Raw genomic sequence first — 20,747 nt, 5'->3', positions numbered from 1 at the left:
TGAACTATCACAGAAAATATGGACAAACTAAAGAACACATATGAAAGTTACAGTATATATGTGGGCGGAAATTCTCAGATATTCTCAGTCAGGGTCTCATAATTTGCTGTGGTGGGAATATAACTGTTGGACTCATTGAGTTTGTGAGTTTGTGTGTGCTGGATTCCAAGCTGTTGTAGCTCAAGGTTTGCCCTCTAGGAGGCAGTACAGCTCCACTATCTGTTGGGATGCAGTTAATCTCAGTGGTGAAGTTTAGAGCAGCATCTCCCTGACAGCAGCAGGATTCTGACATAATGTAAAGTAAAGTGTTCCACAGGGTATCCACCTAACAGAGGTACAAATCATTTTTTTAACGAACTTTTTGGACTTGTGCTTGTCGGGCTCAGATACAGACAGACGGTTCAAACAAAAACTGTTGTTTCATATTCCTAAGAAAGAAACAAAAACATAGATGAAGATGAGTCAAGGTTCAGAAGTGCAAAAACAGCAGCTTCAGAGGAGTTTAGAGCTGGCTGAGAGATGCAGCGTGGGGAATAACAATTCACAGAGCATCCATACATTAAAGGAAGTGCTGCAACATTCCTGTTTCACTGAATCTAGTCTGGTCCATTAGTGGAACAATCGGTCCCACCCACCGATTTTCAGCACAGTTGCAGAGCTGCAGGGTTTCTCTCTCCTGTCATTGTCTCATCAGTGATGGGAGGTCCGGAGCAGAGGAGCCAAGACGTCCAGGTAGGATTAATAATCAGGAAAAAGAAAACAGTATTTCAAAAGCTACTGATTCGATACCCGTGCACAATGCCACAGGCCTCTTTGGCTGGTGTCTCCTTCGGCGAGTTCAGTGGGGACATTTGTCCATCCTCCAGGTCAGTCTCAGCTCCACACTCGGCCATCAGAGGCTGCCCACGGCTCTTCATCTCCCTCTGGTATCTCGCCATCAGCGAGGCATAGATGCAGCCATAGGTTGCCGCAACCACCATCATGACACACACCGTACCGCAAACCACTCCTGCAACAATTTGCGTGCCGTGTGCCCGGCGCACACTGACAGGCCGGTAACGCTGCCGAACACATTCCTCATTACTGCTGATCCGGCCGGGTGGGCAGGGGGGCCGGGTGGCATAACCTGACCCGCCCTCCTTTGTTGGACTCTGCAGGCAGCAGCTGAACATCTCTGCTGGCACGCTGCGGATGTCCCTGCCCTTCAAATCCCCTGGAAGATTGCACTGCATGCCATCTACCTGACCATCTGTAAAACAGATGGAAAGGGGAACAGAAGGGAGAGGAGCAGGATGGTAAAGATGAAGAAGAGGGAGGGAGGAAGACAGAAAACGAAGGGAGACAGGGCAGGATTGACAGAGATCGGGGTTATTAAACGGTTTTGTTAGATGTCTTTGCTCAATACAAATCCATCCTGCAGAGCAGAGATTAATTGCTTCGATTAGACAGCTTTTGAAGAACAGACTTGAAATACAAAGGGATTTTCACCTGCACATTCTTAAACCATGTAAGCTGATTGCCAAAACTATCAACTTCAGAGTATTTGAGATTTGAAGAGGTCTGCTAAAGCCCTGCTCACCCTTATAAATTAACCATTCCATCCAGTGCTTGAAGTCCCTCAGCTTGCAGTCGCACTCCCAGGGGTTTCCTGCCAGCTGGAGCTGCTGCAGACCCACCATGGGCTCAAAGGTGACTCTGTCGAGGGCCACAAGCTGGTTTCTGGCTAGGGACAGCCAGGTTAGTCTCTTCATTTCATTCAGTAGGCCTTTAGGCAGCCAAAGGAGGCCATTGGAGGATAGGTCGAGCCCTCGCAACCGCCACAGCCCCTTGAAAACCTCCTTGCTCAAGCCCACACTTCCCTGGCTTCCTTTCAAGCCCTGTGTGGCATCTGTGCTATTGTTGGGGTCAGATGACACCAGGCCTACCCCGAGGTAGTTAGTGGAGAGGTTGAGCCAGCGAAGGCCGCTCAAGCCTGAGAAAGCTCCAGGCTGCAGGGAGGAAAAGTGGTTCTGGGAAAGATCCAGGAGCTCCAGGCTGCTGAGATTGGACAGCCCTGTCTTGCCCAAAGAGGAGAGGTTGTTCTGGGGTAGGCGGAGTACCAGAGAGTCCTGGTCCAGCAGCGAGAGGATGGGTGTCAGAGAGAGGAGGCCGATGGAGGAGCAGTCAGTGGTGTTACCGTAGCAGGTGCAAACACCAGGACAACTGTGGGCTGAACCCAACAGGCCAAGTAGAACCAACACCAGGCTGGACACAGCTGCATAGACTGGAAAACATGAGAGACAAACATGAAATCAACTACAAAACTCAGGATTTTTAATAAACTAGACAACTATGATAATCTTGTGGTGATATCACAACAGCTCTGCAACACTACAATGAGGAAATAAGCGAGCAAACACAGAAAAGCAACGCTAAACATTAATAAGAATGGTTCTCTGTCTACCTCTTCCTCATCAGTAATCTTTGGGAAGATACAGTCATTGTTCTATTTTTTGGACCAAGAGAGTTTGTATTTCAACATGAGTTAAATTACTATTGTGTGAAGGAGGAATCTTCTGCCTAGCCTCAACCATGTGAGTCTCCGTGTGACTTCGTCCATACTGGTCCAGGTTCTTCATGTCTGTTGCAGAAAGTCTGGCATCCGGCTGTCCTCGCTTTCTATTGGGTCACGCTGACATCTGGCTGCCGAGACTGTCCTGACATCAGAAAAGATAAAGAAAGGAGAGGATGTTATTTGAGGGAAAATTGACGTGTTTCAGAAAGTGCTGCTAAATTTAGAGTAGTTTCCACTGGTTGTTGGCGTTTGTCAACATAGAAACTTGACACAAATTTAACAGTAATAAGGGCTAATGTTACAGTCATCAATTATGTAATTTAATTATGTTAATCGTATGTGTTCATTCCCAAAGACTGCAACCTCCTCAAAACTGAATTTATGAGGCAATGCAGTTCTGCAGCTAACAATTATACTTACACCTTTAATACTACTCGATATTGCTTGGCTCTTTTACTTGATAAATTATGTAAACTGATCAATTATGAAAATAATCACATATATCTTTTTATATATGTCGATTTATCAGCATTTGTAATTTTATCTCAGAGATTAGAAAATCTGTCAACACATAAAACAAACAAAGAAACATGATATCTACAACTTTCGACACGTACAGATGAGCCTTTGGTGTGGCTACGGTTGTAAACAGCTCTAAGGATGTGTTGCCAAACCTTGGTTACGATCATCAGCTTTGACTTAGCTACCTTAGCTATCTTAGCTTGTACTGATAAATAGCTACACAGGACTTCGTAATGCTACAGTGAAATAAGGAGTGACAGAGGTTTGCGATGGAGAAACGTTAAAGGAAGAACAGCCCCGCAAGTTCACGACATTTGTTGCTTAGCTACGTGAAATGTGAAATTCTTGCAGTCTGTATCTTTTCTTTTCAGACTGTCATTGGTACATTGTAGTTCCAAGGTGGAAATACTCAGCCATGATAATGATTGATTATATGAATTATTATATCTCCTGCATTATACAAAAATACCATTCATCACATTATGAGAAGATAAACTGCGCTAAATTGGTCGATTGGATTTTCTCCCACTTCTCTTCTCCACTGTAGACGTTGATCCTTCATGAGCTTCGTTTTGATTTACTTTGCTCTCTTTCAGCTCCTCATGCGTTTACATTCATTCATTTCATCGGTCTTAAATGAAAGATTTACTCGTTCCCTCCCCGAGCTTTTATACTTATGGTCTGGTCCACGATTGAAACTGATGATTTTCATCTCACGAGCCAGTTTCTCAAACCTCTCATCAAGAGCTGCCAGCAAGAGTGCAACTCAATGAGTGGGATTAAGTGGAGTACGTTGAATGTACAGATTTAAAAACATCAACAGCTTAGTCGCTGGCAGAGCCGATCTAGAGTTTATCGTTATTACAGAGTTGTGTTGTCATTCACAGCTTGTTTCTTCTGTCCTTTTCATTCGCTCTCACTCAGAGAGAATAAACAAGGAGCTTCACGATGAAGTAAAATAAACCTGTATTTTCCTCCAGCAACACCGGAGAAAAGTCAATGCCAATTTCTGTCTTCTTAACACCCACCTACAGTTCCTGTACGCTGCAGTTACTGTATGGCATCTGCATTGTTCTCACACATACGAACGAATCATTAAAAGAAAACAGTGAATATCAAGTAATCTGTTTTCTTTTAATAATTCGTTCGATTTCAATTTTGTCACGATGTCTTTGGTAGTTTCAGCCACTTTGACATGCAGAGGGAATTGCACATGAGAGATAAAGCTGAAGAGAAAAAAGAGAAGTGCTGTCACTCCATCATCCCTCTGTATAGCTGCTCTAAAGAGCCAGGGAAACACTGCCTCGGGGTCTTTCTTTTGTTGCAGGTCCTTCTGTTGTTAAGTTGGCACAAAAATGCCAGTCACTCTGCTGAGGACTGCGTGAGGCAGGGAAAATGCCTTCAGGCCTCAAATGGCATTACAGAGCAGGGGAAATTAGAATGCAGGTGGAGCAGGGAGATGATGTGGAGAGGGGCAAATGTGACATATGAATATCTGACATCACTTCACAGGAGAGAAGACATTAGAATGTCACATAGTTCCCGGGAGATTTTCACAAATAAACCCCCTACATGTGTCTAGAGGATAAATAGTGATGCACAGTCAATGCTGATGCTCATTTGAAGACAGTTCTCACCAGAAAAACAATATCAATAAAAATAACTAATGTTTCAACACAGTTCAACTTGCATATAAGCATTTGCTTCACACTGGTGTATACACCATTTATATACAATATTGTCTGACTCTAGATGAATTAAATACAACAGACCCAAATGTCATTGGACCAATTCAAATAGATTTTTAGAGGTGATTGTTTTCTACGTTTCTATATTTATTTTGTCTTTCCTCTGATGAACATGAAACAAGATTGCACGTATTGTTTGTCGATAACTCAAGGGTTCATATTGTAATTATGTAACACATACGTGTAACAAATGATGAAGTGATAACAAATGGGTCACAACTTATTGGCAGGTTTCAGGTTCAGCATTAGTGAAGCATGAAACTAATGCACCATGAAAAAAAACATTTCTACAAACCCAGTGAGTCAGATCAGGCATTGAATGACAGCAACAGTAGATCAACCACAGCATCCTGTAAGAGGATGAGCGGGGCCTGTATCAGACCTTAGAGCATCTCATGGAGGAGATGACTTGACCTTTTACACTGTCTGATGGTCGTAACGACAGATGGCAATCAGTCATGCTACACGTTATGGAATGAGGAGAAAGGATTTATAGAAAAAACACGATCTTGCGCCACATAAATCCTGCTGATGGAGCTGAATAATAAAAACTTAACGTCCCCATGATGTCTTCATCTAGAGACTTTTACTTTAGGATTATTGCACAAAATTGTCCAGCCTCAAAACACACACAAAGCGCTGCTTACCTACACACACTCCAACACGCAAAGGCAAAAGAAGGGGTGGGTATGTCATCCTGTGTTTATCAAGAGCTGAAGTTGCTCCTGGCGGCTTTTCTGCTATTCAACATCTCCTCATTCATTCGTCTCTTTGAGAGCGTCCTCTCCTCCACCCCACTTTGCGTGTCTTTCTTTGGACTCGTGACTTTTAAGGACATAACTGAGAGCGCTGAGGCTGCTGGGTGTAGGTCGGGGATGTCAGCTTCACCTAAACTCAAACTTTACCCAGCAGGTTCATCGGTGACTTAAAGTCTTCAAGCTTTCTAAGTAAAATCTATTGTAGTATTTTTTAGGTAAATTGTGCATTTGTTCTGGTCATTGATGGCTTCAACTACTTTTGAGCCAAAAGACAGTGGAGCTCAGGGGAAAGCAGACATGGGGACAAACGAATGCAAGATTGCATCTCAGAGTGTAAAAGTGCTACTTTGCTGCTCAGCACGATTTCTCCCTACATTGATGTGTCTCTTTGAGAGACCCCTCCTCCTTGTCCTACTTGGCATCTCTTTCTTTGGACTTGTGAGTGTAAGTGATGCTCTTATCCTAAGGCAGGGCTCGCAACTATAGGGCTAGGTTTTTTTTACCTCAATTGTAGCTACAGGCGATTAAGTTTCTTTGTCTAAATTAATGTTCTTCTGTAGTTGGTCATCCCCAAAAAGTATTAACAGACAGGTCTTGTAGTGGGTTGTGCTGCCATGCAGAAAATTAACTCTCAGACAAGGGACTGAATAATCTTTCAGAATTTCATACTGAGGAGATTAACGAGACTAAAAATGTGCAAACCCGCGGAGACAATTATTCTGACCACTAAAGCCTGCAGTGACTTCCAGATATGATTGACGCAGAGTATATAGCCTATAGGCATGGGGCCTATATGCTGTGTTGTGCATATAATAAAAAAAAAAAATAATAACAATACCTTTTCTTTATAGGAGCCTTTCACCGCACTCAAGGTCACCTTACAAGGCAGAGATAAAAAACAAACCAACAAGAAATAACAGGGTTACTTTTCACTGTCAACTGCCAGTTGGCAATGTGCTTCCTGCCACTGTGAGTACACTTCAAACCATGGTGACTGAAACACACACTTGAAACAAAAATAACTGTAGCACAGGAAAGAGATAATAGAAGATGAGGTGTATACGACCATTACACTGACAGAGGCTGAGAGAGTGTTGTGTGCTTGTCAAGATAAGAGAGGATAAGAGACATGGATGTGACATAATAACAAGTTGACCAATCACGGTGTTGCAGTCTGCATCCCCACAACATGTCCGATTTCTAGGGAGGTGAACAGCAAGCTAAGGTTTAGTGCACGCAGCTACCACATGCAGCATCAATTCAAAGACTGAGTTGAAGTTGGCCTTTAGACTATATTATTCTAATCAAGTATAAATGACTGACGAACTGGATGATGCACTAACTTCACATAAAACTAACTTGTAACAAATAATACTGATGTGGGATTCAGGTAATTGTTTATTGACACTATTTCATGCTGCCTTGTGCATCAAGCAAAGTGATTCTGGTTGATCTCCTACTTGGGGTGGGCACTGGAATCGTAGTATATGGTTGATCTTGAGGACGGCCCCAGTTTGCTTTTCTAGAGAACTGGAGAGATTCCCAGGTTTCGTCATGTGACATGTTTGTGATACTTGGTGTTGGGCTAAATGCTGGCTATCAAACAAAAGTTCTACATGTGAGAGATCTCAATGTGGCACAAAATCATTGTTTTTCTAGAGGTTAGTTTTTTTTGTCTTATCACCGTCATCTTCACCGTGGATGTCATGTGCAAGACTAGTTGGAAGCAAACAGCTTGTCAAATGCACCATCAGCCAGATTAGACGCTGCCCGCGCAGCATCGGCAGGTCACAGATTAAAAATGTGGTTTCAATCCCTGAGTGGGACAGATGGTATCGGAACAAGTGGTCCCAGCGAACACCCCCCCCCCCACACACACACACACACACACACACACCCACACTTTTTTTCTGTTTTTACCGTTGTACCATCACCACACATCTGCTGTTTTGTAGAGGTTTTCATTTAAAGCACTTTCACAGTACCAGCGGTAAACAGTGAACTGTACATGCTTCATATGTTAGGACTTTCCTCAAGAGTTTAAAGACATGTAGATTGGGATTAGGTTGATTGGAAACTCTAAAGTGACTGTAGGCGTGAATGGTTTCCACCCCAGGGCACATCATAGCGCAAGTGATGAACAAGGATGCGATTAGTTAAGACTTCAAAAGATCCCCTCCAAAACATCTAGAAAATATCGCTAATGCACGGATTTTGTCTTTTTGAAGCATTTTTAGTGACAACTAACTTTGTCACAAAAAGCAGCAAAAACGCCACTTCTTTCTGTATGTGCAAAAGTGCTGGTTTATTTATCTGGATTCAAAACTCTGCTGCTGTTTGGAGTTTGTCACTGAAGTCCTGCCGCTATGATGTCCCCTGCTTCATCTGCAGTGCATCGCTCCACTTTTCTGGGCTCTAACGTGGCATCCCGCTAGGTGCTTAATGGCCTCTGACAGGCGGCCTCGTCCCTCCTGTGGCTACACTTTTCCTCTCAACAGTCCGAAAACGAGGCAGCCGAGCGCTTGGTCCAAAAGGCAGAGAGCACAAACACACTGCAGCATCCACACTGAGGCAGGACGTGCATGTAAACAATGAGCACACACACACACACACCCAAACACACACACACTGACTGCACGCCAAACTCGCACACTCAAGCTCACTCCCACATGCCTTCAGACTCTCTCTTCATTAAAAGCACGGGCATAGAGTTGTACACTACATGGCCAAAGCTATGTGGACCACAGCGATGGTTAAACTTCTGGTTTCGGTCACCAGCCGTTCATCCTGCTGGAGGGACTTCCTCCCACTCATACACAAGTGATCCAGTGGTAATGTTGATGTTAAATGGTGTAACTCACAATCACTGTTCAGTTCATAGGTGTTGGATGGTGTTGAGGTCATTGAGGTTGTCTGTGCAATTCTTCTTACACCAAACTGTGAAAACCGTTTCCTAATAGGGCCACTTTAAACACAGGGGGGGGGGGGGGGCACAGTACTGTTTAAAATACTGCTGCAACAAATAGACAACAAATTTGATGATTGGCTAGTCATTAAAACTATGCTGCTTGACCCTTGAGGGTTGTGGGAGGGGAGCTGGAGCCAATCCCATCTGGCATTAAGGCAAGAGGGAGGGTACACCCTGGCCAGTTTACCAGTGTGTCACTCACATTTACACCTATGGGCCAGTCAAAGTTGCCAATTAAGTTGCATGTCTTTGGACTGTGGGTGGAAGTTGGAGCACCCAGAGAAAACCCACACAGGCACAGACAGAACACACAGAATCCTTCTTGCTGTGAGCCAACAACTGACAGATCTGTTTAAATGGTCTATGTTACTCACAGACAATTTGAATACTGAAAAGAATCATTAGCTACAGGTGTAGCGTGCTGTTCACTGTTAACTAAGGAGCTCTAGCCATGATAAACAACCCCACACCAAAAGTACATTAAAGTGTGAAGACAGGTTGTCCACTTACTTCTGGCCATGTACATGCACAGAGACACAGTCACTGCCACTTTCAAAGACACATTTTACTGTATATACAGTAGCTACACACACACACACACACACACACACACACACACACACACACTGCTCACCATCTGTTCTGCGGCTTCAAACTGAGAAAGAGCAGAGAAACTGTTCTCCCTCGCCTTCATCTGCAGCGTTCAGAGGAAAAAGGAAAAATTCCAGATTCAGCTTAAAAACCAAAGGTTTCCCTTTTAAAACCAGAATCTGAATCTGAGCCCGAGCTGAGCTGGACTCTTCAAGGACAGAAACTGGTCTAGTCTTTTAAACACATGGAGCTCAGTTCCTCATTAAAACCAGAATCAGGAAGCTTCTTTAACCCAGAAACCAGAAGCTGGACTGGAGTTAGAATTCCGATCAAATGCCACTCATCATTGTTGTCCTCCTCCTTCTCCTCCTCCACGTTGCTGCTCTCAGCCTCTTCTTACTGCCTCAGAGCTCTGTCCAACACACACCCAGCCACCGACTGAGGGAGAGAGCCTCTGTGTATGTTTGAGACAGAGAGAGAGAGCGAGATAGAGAGGGAGAGAGAAAGAGCTGGAGGAGCCACATGCTGCTGCTGAGCTAATGGTGTGTGTGCCTGTTTGTGTGCGTGCGTGCGTGCGTGTGCGTGTGTGTGTGTGTGTGTGTGTGTCTCTGTGTTTTGTTCAGCGTGTGTGATGTGCATTATAGCAGTTTGACAGAAATAGTAACAGCAGTGTGTGCTGCAGCTGCAGGCTGAGCTCTGAATGAATGAAGAGAGAGTGGTGCACTTTGTATGAGAGAGACTCTGTCATACTCGTTTTATAGTTGGCAACTAAGCAGATTTGAATTTGAATAGAAAACCTGTATGAAATTAAAGAAACTAAGAAATGATATTTAAAAAGAGATAGTTACCAGAGGGGAGCATACAGTATGTACCCTCACCAGATATGGGGCCACCTTGTGGTATAAGTGTACCACAGCAGCTTCCAAACATGTTCCACAGTTTTTTTTTTTCAATTTTCTCTACCACTTATCCTTTGAGGGTCAACAAACCCGAGCTGACATTGGGTGAGAGGTGGGGTACACCCTGAAAACAATATCTGAACTCTAAGGTCAGTCAGAGGACGCTGTGTGTTGTCCTATAGCAGTCTGCACAGCTGCACCTATCGGTCCACAGTTTTTTTTACAAATTTCTCTTGACATCACTCATAGATTTTCTCATTCACATTTTTACTCCCACTCTCCAAGGCCTGATGGGCTCAATTGTTTCTAAAACAGCTGCACACTTTAGTTTAAATGTTTCCTTAAACAGGAGAAAATGGTGCATTTGTTGGGGACTATTTTCAGCGGCGGATAAATCCCCATTTGGTCCTCTGGGGGAGTGTTTGGGGCAGCAGGACAATTGTGTGTTGGACTGAGTCAAAATAAACTACAGTGTGTGTGTGTGTTGATGGTGATGAAGAAACACGTCACCACTAGATGTCACTAAATATTACACACTGAACCTTTACAGTTTTTCTCGATTGCTTAAGCACGATTTTTAAAACAGGGCCCGGTTTTTCAAAACACTACACACAATTAGCACAACCACACACCCAATTAGCAGAACACCACAGATCCTTTGCAAAATGAAACACTCTTGTAAAAACTATACACTAATTTATCAAAACCATATTTTGTTACCATATGAAACACGCACGTTTCATATGACCTAATTCTGTTTGAAGCAGTTACACACTGGTACTGGTAACCTAAAACACTTTTAGCAATTCTACTTCTCAGTGATTAGAGTACTGTAAGTGAAGTACACAGAGAAAGTGCAAATATACAATAAATTCACTACACAAGACCAATGCTGCAGACTGATGAAATTATAATTAATTTCTCTCCATAAACCCAAATCAGTCAACATGTCAACATGGAGAATCACAACAAAACATGTCCCAGTTTTCTTGCTACTACAGTAGTGTGCGTAACACTGTAAGCTCAGCAAATATCAGACAAACAGAAAATTCTGTATCCAGTACAGGTTACAATGACAGATTTCACTGTATATCTGCTAAGATCTGAACTCTTAGTCCAGCCTCCCTCAGCGTCAATCCATGGTTCACGACATGGTCAACTAGTGTTGCACGAATTTCATTTGATAAATTTGGTCCTCTTCTTCTTTGAGCACGTTCTCCTCCTGCTTCAGGTCTTCCTCTTCCTCTACCTCTTCCTCTACCTCCACCTCGGCCTCTACCTCTGGCACGGCCTCCAACTCTTCCTCTTCTCCTCCTCCGTGGATTCCCCCCCTCACTCTCACTCTTCTTCTTCTTCTGACTCCTTCCATTTTGGCAATCATGTGTTTGCGTACCTGATGGCTGTGTTGAACCAATTGGCTCATAGGGGGGGTCATTTGACAGTCAGTGCTTTGGAATTGCAAGGAAGTGACATCTTGATATACTTCTGTGTCTAATGTATACAAGTGTGTTTAGTGTTTTGCAAATCACTGTGTGTATTGTTTTGCAAAAAGTGTGAAGCTGACATTGTGCTTATAGTGGTGCAAATCTGGGCCCATGTTTTGCTCCTTGGGTGTAAGGTTTTGATAATTGTGTAATACTTTTGATTTTAGTGTTTATGCAATCGAAAAAAACTGTAATCAACATCAAATCATGTATCAGACTCCTCAAAACAACTGACACTTCAACAGAGCAGATTACTAGAGTCAAAACTGCAGGGCAAGAGCAAGTGTTTGTGTCTGTGTTGTCATTACTTCATTTTTATTATTTTAATAATATAATAAAACTATCTCTGTGATGAAATTAGCTGCAGAATAAACTAGGAAACACAACAGCGATGAGAAGTATCAGAGAGTCACACTGAGGCGTCCACCAGCAGCAAAAAAAACATGTGAACGGACACAGAGAGAGGAGATGGATAAAAAAAATCACATGATGGATGGAAAGAGAACAAAGCCTACAAAGAGAGTAGGTGCTGGTCATAAATTGAACCATTAAACTTTAATAGTTTCAGAAACGAGCTCCTACATCAACAGAAAATGAATGAGAATAAATGTCTCAGGTGTACATTGCCCCATCGTGGACATGTCCTTGCAGACTGCAGCAGAGACAGTGCAGCTGCAGTGCTGAAGGGCGGCTATAAGGACACTGCTGACAGGAAAGGAGAAAAAAAACTGAGAAATGAAATGAAACAGCAGAGCAAAGCTGCAGACCACTGAGTCCGCAGCAATTTTACAGGATTGAAGAAGAGTGATGCCTTAAGAGGTTTACACGACTCAAAGGTCACAGCTCGCTCTGAAGAACAAATCACATTTCATGCTCTTTGTCTGAGTTTTTATTCAGTGATGAGTTTCAGCTAAGATACTTCCACAGTTTTGATTACATTCAGTCCCAGTACCACAGCCTACATTAGTCAAATGTTATTTTAACATAGTGATATCTTCCATATAGATAACATTTGAACTTTTCTACTAACACATGAACTGACCTTTAACGTTGACAAATTAACTATTTGGAATCAAAATGCTAACTTAGCTAGCCCTTGAACCCTAATGATGACAAATGCAGAAACAATGTGAAAGGTGTCTGCAGTAACATGTAGATAATCATCAGCTGAATCTGCAGCTCTGCTCAGCTTTACAGAGCTTCACAGTGACTATCAGCCCATTGTTTATCCATCAGGATCAAAGCTTTACTGTTACTGCTTCGCTCTTGAAGCATCAGTTTCTGTTGCAGCAGGTGTTTTCATAGGAGAGGCTGTAAAAAGCTGCTGTTCACCAACAACTTAAAAGCAAATGGTCGACAGACAACTGTCAGAAGGCAGAAGGTGGTGGAGTCCCAAAACATAGCTAAAAGAAAATTAATATTGGATGTAGATTGATCAGGTGGACACAAACACTGGTCCAAAGGAATGCCTGAGTTGCTCTGTCACTGCTGGACACGTGACAAATTTTCCAACAAGTTCACCACATCAACTGAGCGGTATGGATGTGAATAGGTGATGACATGTCAGTGTCGAGAGTTTATAAAGACACTGACGATGTCTGATCTCAACAGGTCGGCTGGTCCTGTCCTGTTTGTGGTCTCTAACTGCAAATGCCTCGTTACCCTTAGTCAAAAGCTGTGATGCATTTTACTAGCAGAGCTCCATTCAGCAATCAATCGAATTTTATTTGTATTGCCCATATTCAGAAATTACAATTTGCCTATAGAGCAAAACAAGTTGTGACATCCTCTGTCCTAAACTCTCAACTAGAATGAGGAATAAATAAGTATTGGAGTAATGTGTGGATTAAAGTCAAGACAGGGGAAATAAATTCATATATGCCTTATGTAAATCAGTACGAGACAGGAATTACGTAATTTATATGACTGACTGGACAATATGTTTTAAATTGAGCATCAAACAGACATCGTGCATCAAAAAAAGTGCCAAGATATTTTGCGGACGGCTTCATATTCTTGGTTAAGGGATCAAGTTAACAGTGACACCGATTGGTATAATTCGTGGGACCAGTGAGTTAAAATGAAAACTTATTAACGAGGAATTTTCAAAAAGTTTTGGGACAACCAGCATTTAACGTCACTGAGGCAGTCGAACATATGATCAAGGCTGTGGGTTTGTTGGTTTGCAATGGAACATGCAATCTATATAAGAGTGGTGGGCGACACCTCGGTTCTGAATGAATGGCAGAAAGGAAACAGGTAGAATGAAAATTGCTGTGGTCCCAGGTTAGAGCAGTCTTCAACACCACAATTAAACAGAGGAGCAGGCATTTGCTCCAATACCAAAGAAGGTTCTAATGGAGAGGAATGAACTTAGTAGATATAAAGCAGTTCCTCAGAGTTCCCTACCCACATTTAGATGGTGGAGAAGAATACAGTGATAAAATGCCATCATACATTATATGAATTGATTGGTCTGTATTTTCACAATGAAAGGAGCAGCAATATTCTCTGTCTTTTTAGAGATATATAAGACATTCAATGAGCAATTGGGAACAGAACTGATTATGAAGTTTTGGGGATTATGCTTGTTTTTCTATAGGTTCGAAAACTATGCTGATATTGTATTTTTCAGTGCTTTCTAGTAGTGTATCATACATGAGTAGTATTTTTTAAACTGACATTGCTGTTCCAATTTTCTGCTTGGTCCTCTCGATGATCCAGTGTGATCATTAAGCCAGGGGAGGGTGTTTGATTTTAACTTTCAAATTTTTAGTGGAGCAATACAGTCGAGATTGGAAAGATAGTGACTCTCAAAAGAGGTTAAGGGTTCATCTGGATTCTCAAAGGGTAAAAGGGTAATTGAAAATGGCATCACTGAATTTGGCTGCAGAGGCAGTATTAAAAATGTGCAACTGTTTGATGTGAAGTGTTTTGTTTTTTGTATAGCAGCATCCACAGAGAATCTGCAGTCCGTGAAACAGACAATAACTATAAGCTCAATAACAAGCAGTGACCAGAAATGTTCTGTTCAGCTGTTCTACTTTTCCAATAACAGCAGTACACAAGAGGCTCAATGTGGTGGTACCTAATGTGTGTGTGTGTGTGTGTGTGTGTGTGTGTGTGTGTGTGTGTGTGTGTGTGTGTGTGTGTGTGTGTGTGTGTGTGTGTGTGTGTGTGTGTGTGTGTGTGCGTGTGTGTGCGTGTGTGTGCGCGCTGTAGACCAGCTGCCTGTGTGAAGACGAGTTTTCATTATCAATGTGACAGGAAGAGTTGCAGATATTCTGTTGCTCTGTGGTGAAATGACCCCCTGTTGGTGCCGGACACAAGTAAAAACAACTTTTATGTTTCCAGTTTATGAAAAACCTCAGAAATGATGATGCAATATGAGGACAACACTGAACCTCAGAAAGTAGTACTCTACAGTGCAAGACCTCTTCAGATCTTAGTTTCATGCCACAGTAAAAAAAAGAAGGACCTTAGAAAAGATGAGCCTGAACCTTATGTTGGGACTTGATTTCCATTAAATTCAATTTCAAAAGGTTTACTTTGCAGTAATAAACCAGCTGCGATTGGACAGTTTCTGTTGTGAGGTGGGATTTATGGGGTCTTCTGAAGTCTTTGACACACCACTATCAACAGTTCACCCTTCAAACATGCCTCTAAATACTCGCTGTGTCGTTGACTCTGATACTCAGTGATGAAGCTGCTATGGTGCATTACTAAGGGACATGTCATTACCCAGCCTGCAGGGAGCACACTCACTCACTCACACACACACACACACACACACACACACACACACACACACACACACACACACACACACACACACACACACACACACACACACACACACACACACACACACTATCAAGATCATCAGTGTTTACATCCCTTCATTAGCATCAGGACACGACAGAGGTGAACCCAGGGTTGAATTGATTTCCTGTCCTCCACCCTCTTTCCTCCACTAACACAGCAAACTGCTCAGTCCATCTTGTCCTGTGTCTGTCTCAAAAAGTGTGTGTTTGTGTGTGTCTTTTCTATTTTTAGCCATCGGGTTGCAGCTTTCCTTGGATATGCTGGAGAAGATGTTCTGGACCATCACAAAGCAGGTGACTGGAGGACCTCTTACACATGTTGGCTCATGTCATTATTGAGGACTTTTCATTGAAACCTGTCTATTACCAGAGGCTTACACTCATGTTACCGTCAACAGATTTGATACATGACTCTTGATTCTAAAACCCAAGCTGATCACAAGGACACAGTGCAGTTTACCGAGGGTTTGTTTACTGTCAGTTTCTCACTAACACTTATTGTGTGTGTGTCCTTGAGGCCTAACAGACATGTTGAAGGTATTTGCATATAAAGCATTTGCACAGATGATTGGAATTTGCTTCCTTTTGACCACCTGTAGAAAAATCTACAGGATTGTGTATCACCACCTATGTGTGTGTGTGTGTGTGTGTGTGTGTGTGTGTGTGTGTGTGTGTGTGTGTGTGTGTGTGTGTGTGTGTGTGTGTGTGTGTGTGTGTGTGTGTGTGTGTGTGTGTGTGTGTGTGTGAGAACAAGAACAGGTACTCCTAACATACTCCACAAGCTCTTTACGATTCTCTTCTGCCAGGTTTCAAATTAAACTGAATTCAAAAGAAGAATGGAAGAAAAGTGGATTTGTACGTCTGTGAATTCACACGTATGAACCTCACTGATCCCCAGAACCCAGCACAACACAGAATATACAGTTTCAGACAAGGTTACAAAGGAATATGGAGATAGTTTACTTTATGATGTAGTCTGTAGTTTGGTGCTAAACTTGATCCTGAACGCGGCCTTGTGCAAACTGTTTTGTTTTGCACTCTTTGTCTGAAAGCCCTGACTGTTGACCTGTGAGTACACAGAGAGCCGTGTGTGTCCAAGAATGAAGCAAACTATTACGTTAGCTATGGTGCATCATCATATTTTATATAACGCTGTTCTGTGGGTGTATAAACTGCATCGCACAGAGATGCAGCATGATCCGCAGTTAGACAGATATCTCAGACTGAGCATGTACAGTGAATACATCACTGAGTTTCCAAGGACAGATGAATGATTTTTGCAGTAATCCTCTGTATTCATTGGTTAATTCTTCCATTATATTCAGCAGGGAACAGAGGCCATTAATTTTTTGGGCATTAAGACTTTTCATTAAGATTTAAGAGGAATGTGCACAGAATAAATTCCAATTACGATGTAAAACAACAGGATTCCTCCCTGAAGAGAAGAAAATTAAGATAATGTCAGTTTCTTTTGCTTTTCAGTCTGCTCATAGTGTCATGAGTAAGAGTTTTCATTATACAATTTAAACCTTCTTTTCCTTAGTCTTTTCAGTTTAGAGAAAGTGGAGACATTAAAAGAGCTATTTGTACATTTTCTATTTGCTGTAATAGCTACATTTGCTAATGAACAGCTGTTAATAGTAACATTGGCTTTGTAATTATAACAATAATTACTAACATATTTAAATTTAGAGATTTAAAAGGTACAAATGAACATGCATGGTCAAAATTTGCACATATACATCTAACAGTTATATTGTAGGCATGTAAACAAAGTTTTGAATGCTAACTCGCAAAACCCATATCAGCTTGCAAAATGTAGCCATCAGATCATAGCACAGGTGAGTTAAGGAACAGCTGAGTCGCACAGTTAAGAATAAATCTCACATTTGTGTCTTTTATGCTAAACTTTCTTGTGCAACATGTACTTCGCCTCATTGCGGTGCACCCAACTGAAGTTGACCCACTGAGGCTGAAGGACCGACAGCACCCATATGTACTGGACGGTTAGTGAGAAGGTTAGCAGTGAAAGGGTTTGCCATTTGTCAAGAGGGAAAATTTGCAGGTCAGATTTACTGCCCAATGGCAAACCAATTTGCCATTTGCAGTAATTCTACTGAAAATGGACAGCTGGTGTTGAAAGTCTGCGATGTCTTAAATCTGTCACCCTACATAAACCTTTTTCATCCCGTGAACAACATGACCTTTCCTCTGGCACCACCCTCAGGACAAATTTATTGTAATTTTAATTTTTGCCTCACTAGTGGTTAGATCCTACTTAAAGAAATCCCCCCAGCAATTTAGTTTCCTGGTGTAATGAGCATTACAGCCCTGGGGACCCTCGATTGTCCACAGACTTCTTGTCTTGTGTCAGTATTCGCCCAAAAATATGACGTCAAAAACACACTGTCACTTTCTCACACACACACACACACCGCAGGTGTTCGACCTTGTGGACATCTCCTGCAGTTCAGTGAAGCAGACGCAGAGCTGCAGCTGAATGTGTGCAGATGTCCTGTGGAGGTTGATGGTGTAGATAATGTTATTAATGAGAGCAGACAGCTGTGACAGGCTGGATTAATGTATTCACTGCCGACATTAACTCATAAGAGTCAAAGTCATTGAACACACATTTACATCCTGTCACCACTGATTTACATTTTCTGAGGTGAGGTTTATTCAAGGCTTCTTCTGTTCAATATAAAAACAAAAGTCAATTTAAAACAAGGCTCGGCCTAACATCCACTTCAGAGTCAATATTTAGGATTAACAAGGTTTTTATCTTGATTTGAACAGTCTAATTTTGTCTCTGTGTCTTTGTCCTGAAACAAGACCTGAATATATTCCTTTTCTCCATCTGTGTCCTGTTGCACTGAAGCTGTCAGGATGCAGGACTCACACGTATGCGTTAATGCTTGACAGTGGGCGTACCTGACACTTGGAGCTTTCATGCTAATGTCCCTAATGTTAATGCAACATTGGACACAGGAAATAAAAGTCACAATGCGTTCATCAAAACATGACATCACCCCATTCAAAGCAAAGGCCATTTAATACAGATCCAAACATTGTGAAAAAGCTGATCACCTCTGTTAGCTTTCAAACCAAAGGAATCCCTGCTTTCACTGTGTGTATTAATTTTCTATTCAAAACTAGGACCTAATACAGTACCTTGGGGTACCCCAAAAGAGATGGGTGCAGTGTTTGTGAAACTGAACTAAACTGCATCATCAGGCCTGTGTGGATTTCTTTGACAGTGAATTGTTAGTACTGTCATCTTAAGTTTCCTTCACATGTAGCAGGAAGTAAACATGAAGGTGATCATGAAGCAGAAGGTAAACAAGAACTAACATGTCATTAATCTTTGCTGAACATTCTAATGACCAACTGATATTCAACAATGTCTATGCAAAGATAGTATTAGCCTCAGTTGAATTGTTGAATCTCAACTAAGACCCTGTTGAAATGTTACACACTGTGTGGATTCTTTGTCTGTGGACTGTCCTAATGAAATGTTACTGAACACTAAGAGTACAAAATGTTATTTAGTTTATACTTAACATTACTATAATTCATATGATAATAGCAATATTGATATTCATGTGATTTTCTGTTGTTTTTTTCCTTGACTCTTCACATGGTTGTCTCCAGCCCAGCGACATAGACGTAAGTGATTATTGATTACTGACTTAAAGGAAATCTATTATGCTCGTATCTAGTTCTAGATTTTTATTGTAGGACTCCACCAGAGCAGCCTTGCATGATTCATAGTTCAAAAAAGTCCTTTTCTATTTCAAACTGGCAAGCCACATTTTGATTTTGTAAGCATTATTCAAAAACGGATTGAGTTCATTGCACCATTCACCTCAGTGACACATATCCTTTGTTTCTTTAAGATGTGGTTTGCTCTTCCACTGTAAAACATTTATTTTTTACCATGAAATATGTATTTAGTGAGCTGGTAGTTAGTTGAGTTGGTCTGTGTATCAGCTTCTGCAGCTTTGATCAGTGATTCAGCTTGTTTGTGAGAATGTGATGCTTCCTCCTCTCCTCACTCCTTGTGAGGCTTCCTCCTCTCCTCTTTTTTGTCTTAGTGTTCAAACGTTGAAGGCGTGTGTCCACTCAGCTGTGAGAGTGCTGTAAGTACCAACTGGCCCCTGACCGAGGATTTCCACCAAATATTAGTGCTTTTATATTTAACAATGTAAACACACGCTGCTTTCTGTCACTTCCTGTCCAGGACCTGAACTGTTTCCTGGTCGACAATAACGGCTTCATCCTGCTGTCCAAAGATAGGAACGAGGTGAGATCCAGAATCTGATCAGGAGAAAATAAAACTCACAGTGTAAAGGATGCTGGGAAATGACCTGGGCTCTCTGTGTGGTTCTGATTTAATAATGTTATTGGCCAACGCATCACCAATTAAGGTGGCCTTAATCATCAATGCAACATCAGCCTTGCTGATGTTGCATTGATAGGCCACGCCCTGTGATTTCCCCAGATAACCCTGCACTAGCAGACGGGATCTGTTCAAAAGAATGAGACATGAGTAAACTGGTTTGATGTTGGTTTTCTCGGTAAACTGAAATGAACTGAAAACACACCTAAATAACAGCTGATGATTAAATGTGAACACTCTCCTTTAATCCACTCAGAGTCGATAGATTAGTAATAGATTTCTATTTTGATCATGAAGTTCAGTGTCCATGAGGTCAGTGTCAGGAGGTGATTTCCCTGCTGCACGCCAGCTCTTTGGATCATTTCACGCGCTCATAAACAACATCTGGATGGCTCACAGGATTTGAGGACAGTTATGGTTTTAATCTCTGTGTGTGGAGCGTTAGCAGCGAAATATAGCAGCAGATGCACCTGCCAACCTTATCTGACCGGGGGTAGAGCTGAGCCGGCACGGAGTGTGCCGCCAGACCCAGGACAGACGAGATCTGTCCAGGCGGAGGTCACACTAGTCTGAACCTAATTAAAGTCCTAAACTGTTGGATTAAAGACCCCATGAAACAGATGTCAGAACACCATTTGAATTAGCATAATTTGTCTGGTAAAATTAAGCTATGAGTGAAGGATGAGTCATCAAACAGTTCAAAACTGTTTTAGAGGAAGAGAAAAGACAGAGATTTAGATCTAAAAGCTACAATTAGAGCTCTTGGACATGGCAACTAACAAGAGATAAATGAGCAATTAACACAGAGACCCAGGATTAAAACATGTATTTATAATTGCAGCCTTTAAAGTGTTAGTTTGAGTTACAGATGTGATGTTTTGTTTTGTCTGTGTTCAGACGTATCATGAGAACCTGAGCTCTTTGTCACAGAAAGGAAAAAAGACCCCAAATGTGTTGTTTTCTTGAGTTCTAACTAGTAGCTTATTCTATTTGCTTTGTT

At 42.0% G+C, this 20,747-nt stretch overlaps 2 protein-coding genes across 4 annotated transcripts in view; one reads left to right on the top strand and one right to left on the bottom strand.

Moving 5' to 3' along the window:
- The window catches only part of cacna2d4b (calcium channel, voltage-dependent, alpha 2/delta subunit 4b), a 63,741-nt gene that overhangs the window by 30,530 nt on the left and 12,464 nt on the right, over positions 1 to 20,747 (top strand). For all 3 annotated transcript variants that reach the window (XM_034586929.1, XM_034586930.1, XM_034586928.1), the window contains 4 exons: positions 15,581 to 15,642; positions 19,000 to 19,014; positions 19,443 to 19,487; positions 19,589 to 19,651. In XM_034586929.1, the coding sequence (XP_034442820.1) occupies positions 15,581 to 15,642; positions 19,000 to 19,014; positions 19,443 to 19,487; positions 19,589 to 19,651 (185 nt within the window). The remainder of the gene's footprint in view (positions 1 to 15,580; positions 15,643 to 18,999; positions 19,015 to 19,442; positions 19,488 to 19,588; positions 19,652 to 20,747) is intronic.
- On the bottom strand, positions 353 to 9,630 carry LOC117762558 (leucine-rich repeat and transmembrane domain-containing protein 2-like). The gene is made up of 4 exons (XM_034586932.1): positions 9,185 to 9,630; positions 2,534 to 2,696; positions 1,580 to 2,263; positions 353 to 1,249 (listed from the first exon to the last, which is right to left on the bottom strand). Exons 2-4 carry the CDS (start codon positions 2,616 to 2,618, stop codon positions 768 to 770), a joined length of 1,251 nt encoding a protein of 416 aa, XP_034442823.1. The 5' UTR covers positions 2,619 to 2,696; positions 9,185 to 9,630; the 3' UTR covers positions 353 to 767.

The sequence above is a fragment of the Hippoglossus hippoglossus genome, chromosome 6, assembly GCF_009819705.1.
Source record: "Hippoglossus hippoglossus isolate fHipHip1 chromosome 6, fHipHip1.pri, whole genome shotgun sequence".
Lineage (NCBI taxonomy): Eukaryota > Metazoa > Chordata > Actinopteri > Pleuronectiformes > Pleuronectidae > Hippoglossus > Hippoglossus hippoglossus.
The sequence above is the reverse complement of the archived record's forward strand: the minus strand, read 5'-3'. Positions and strand labels throughout refer to the sequence as shown.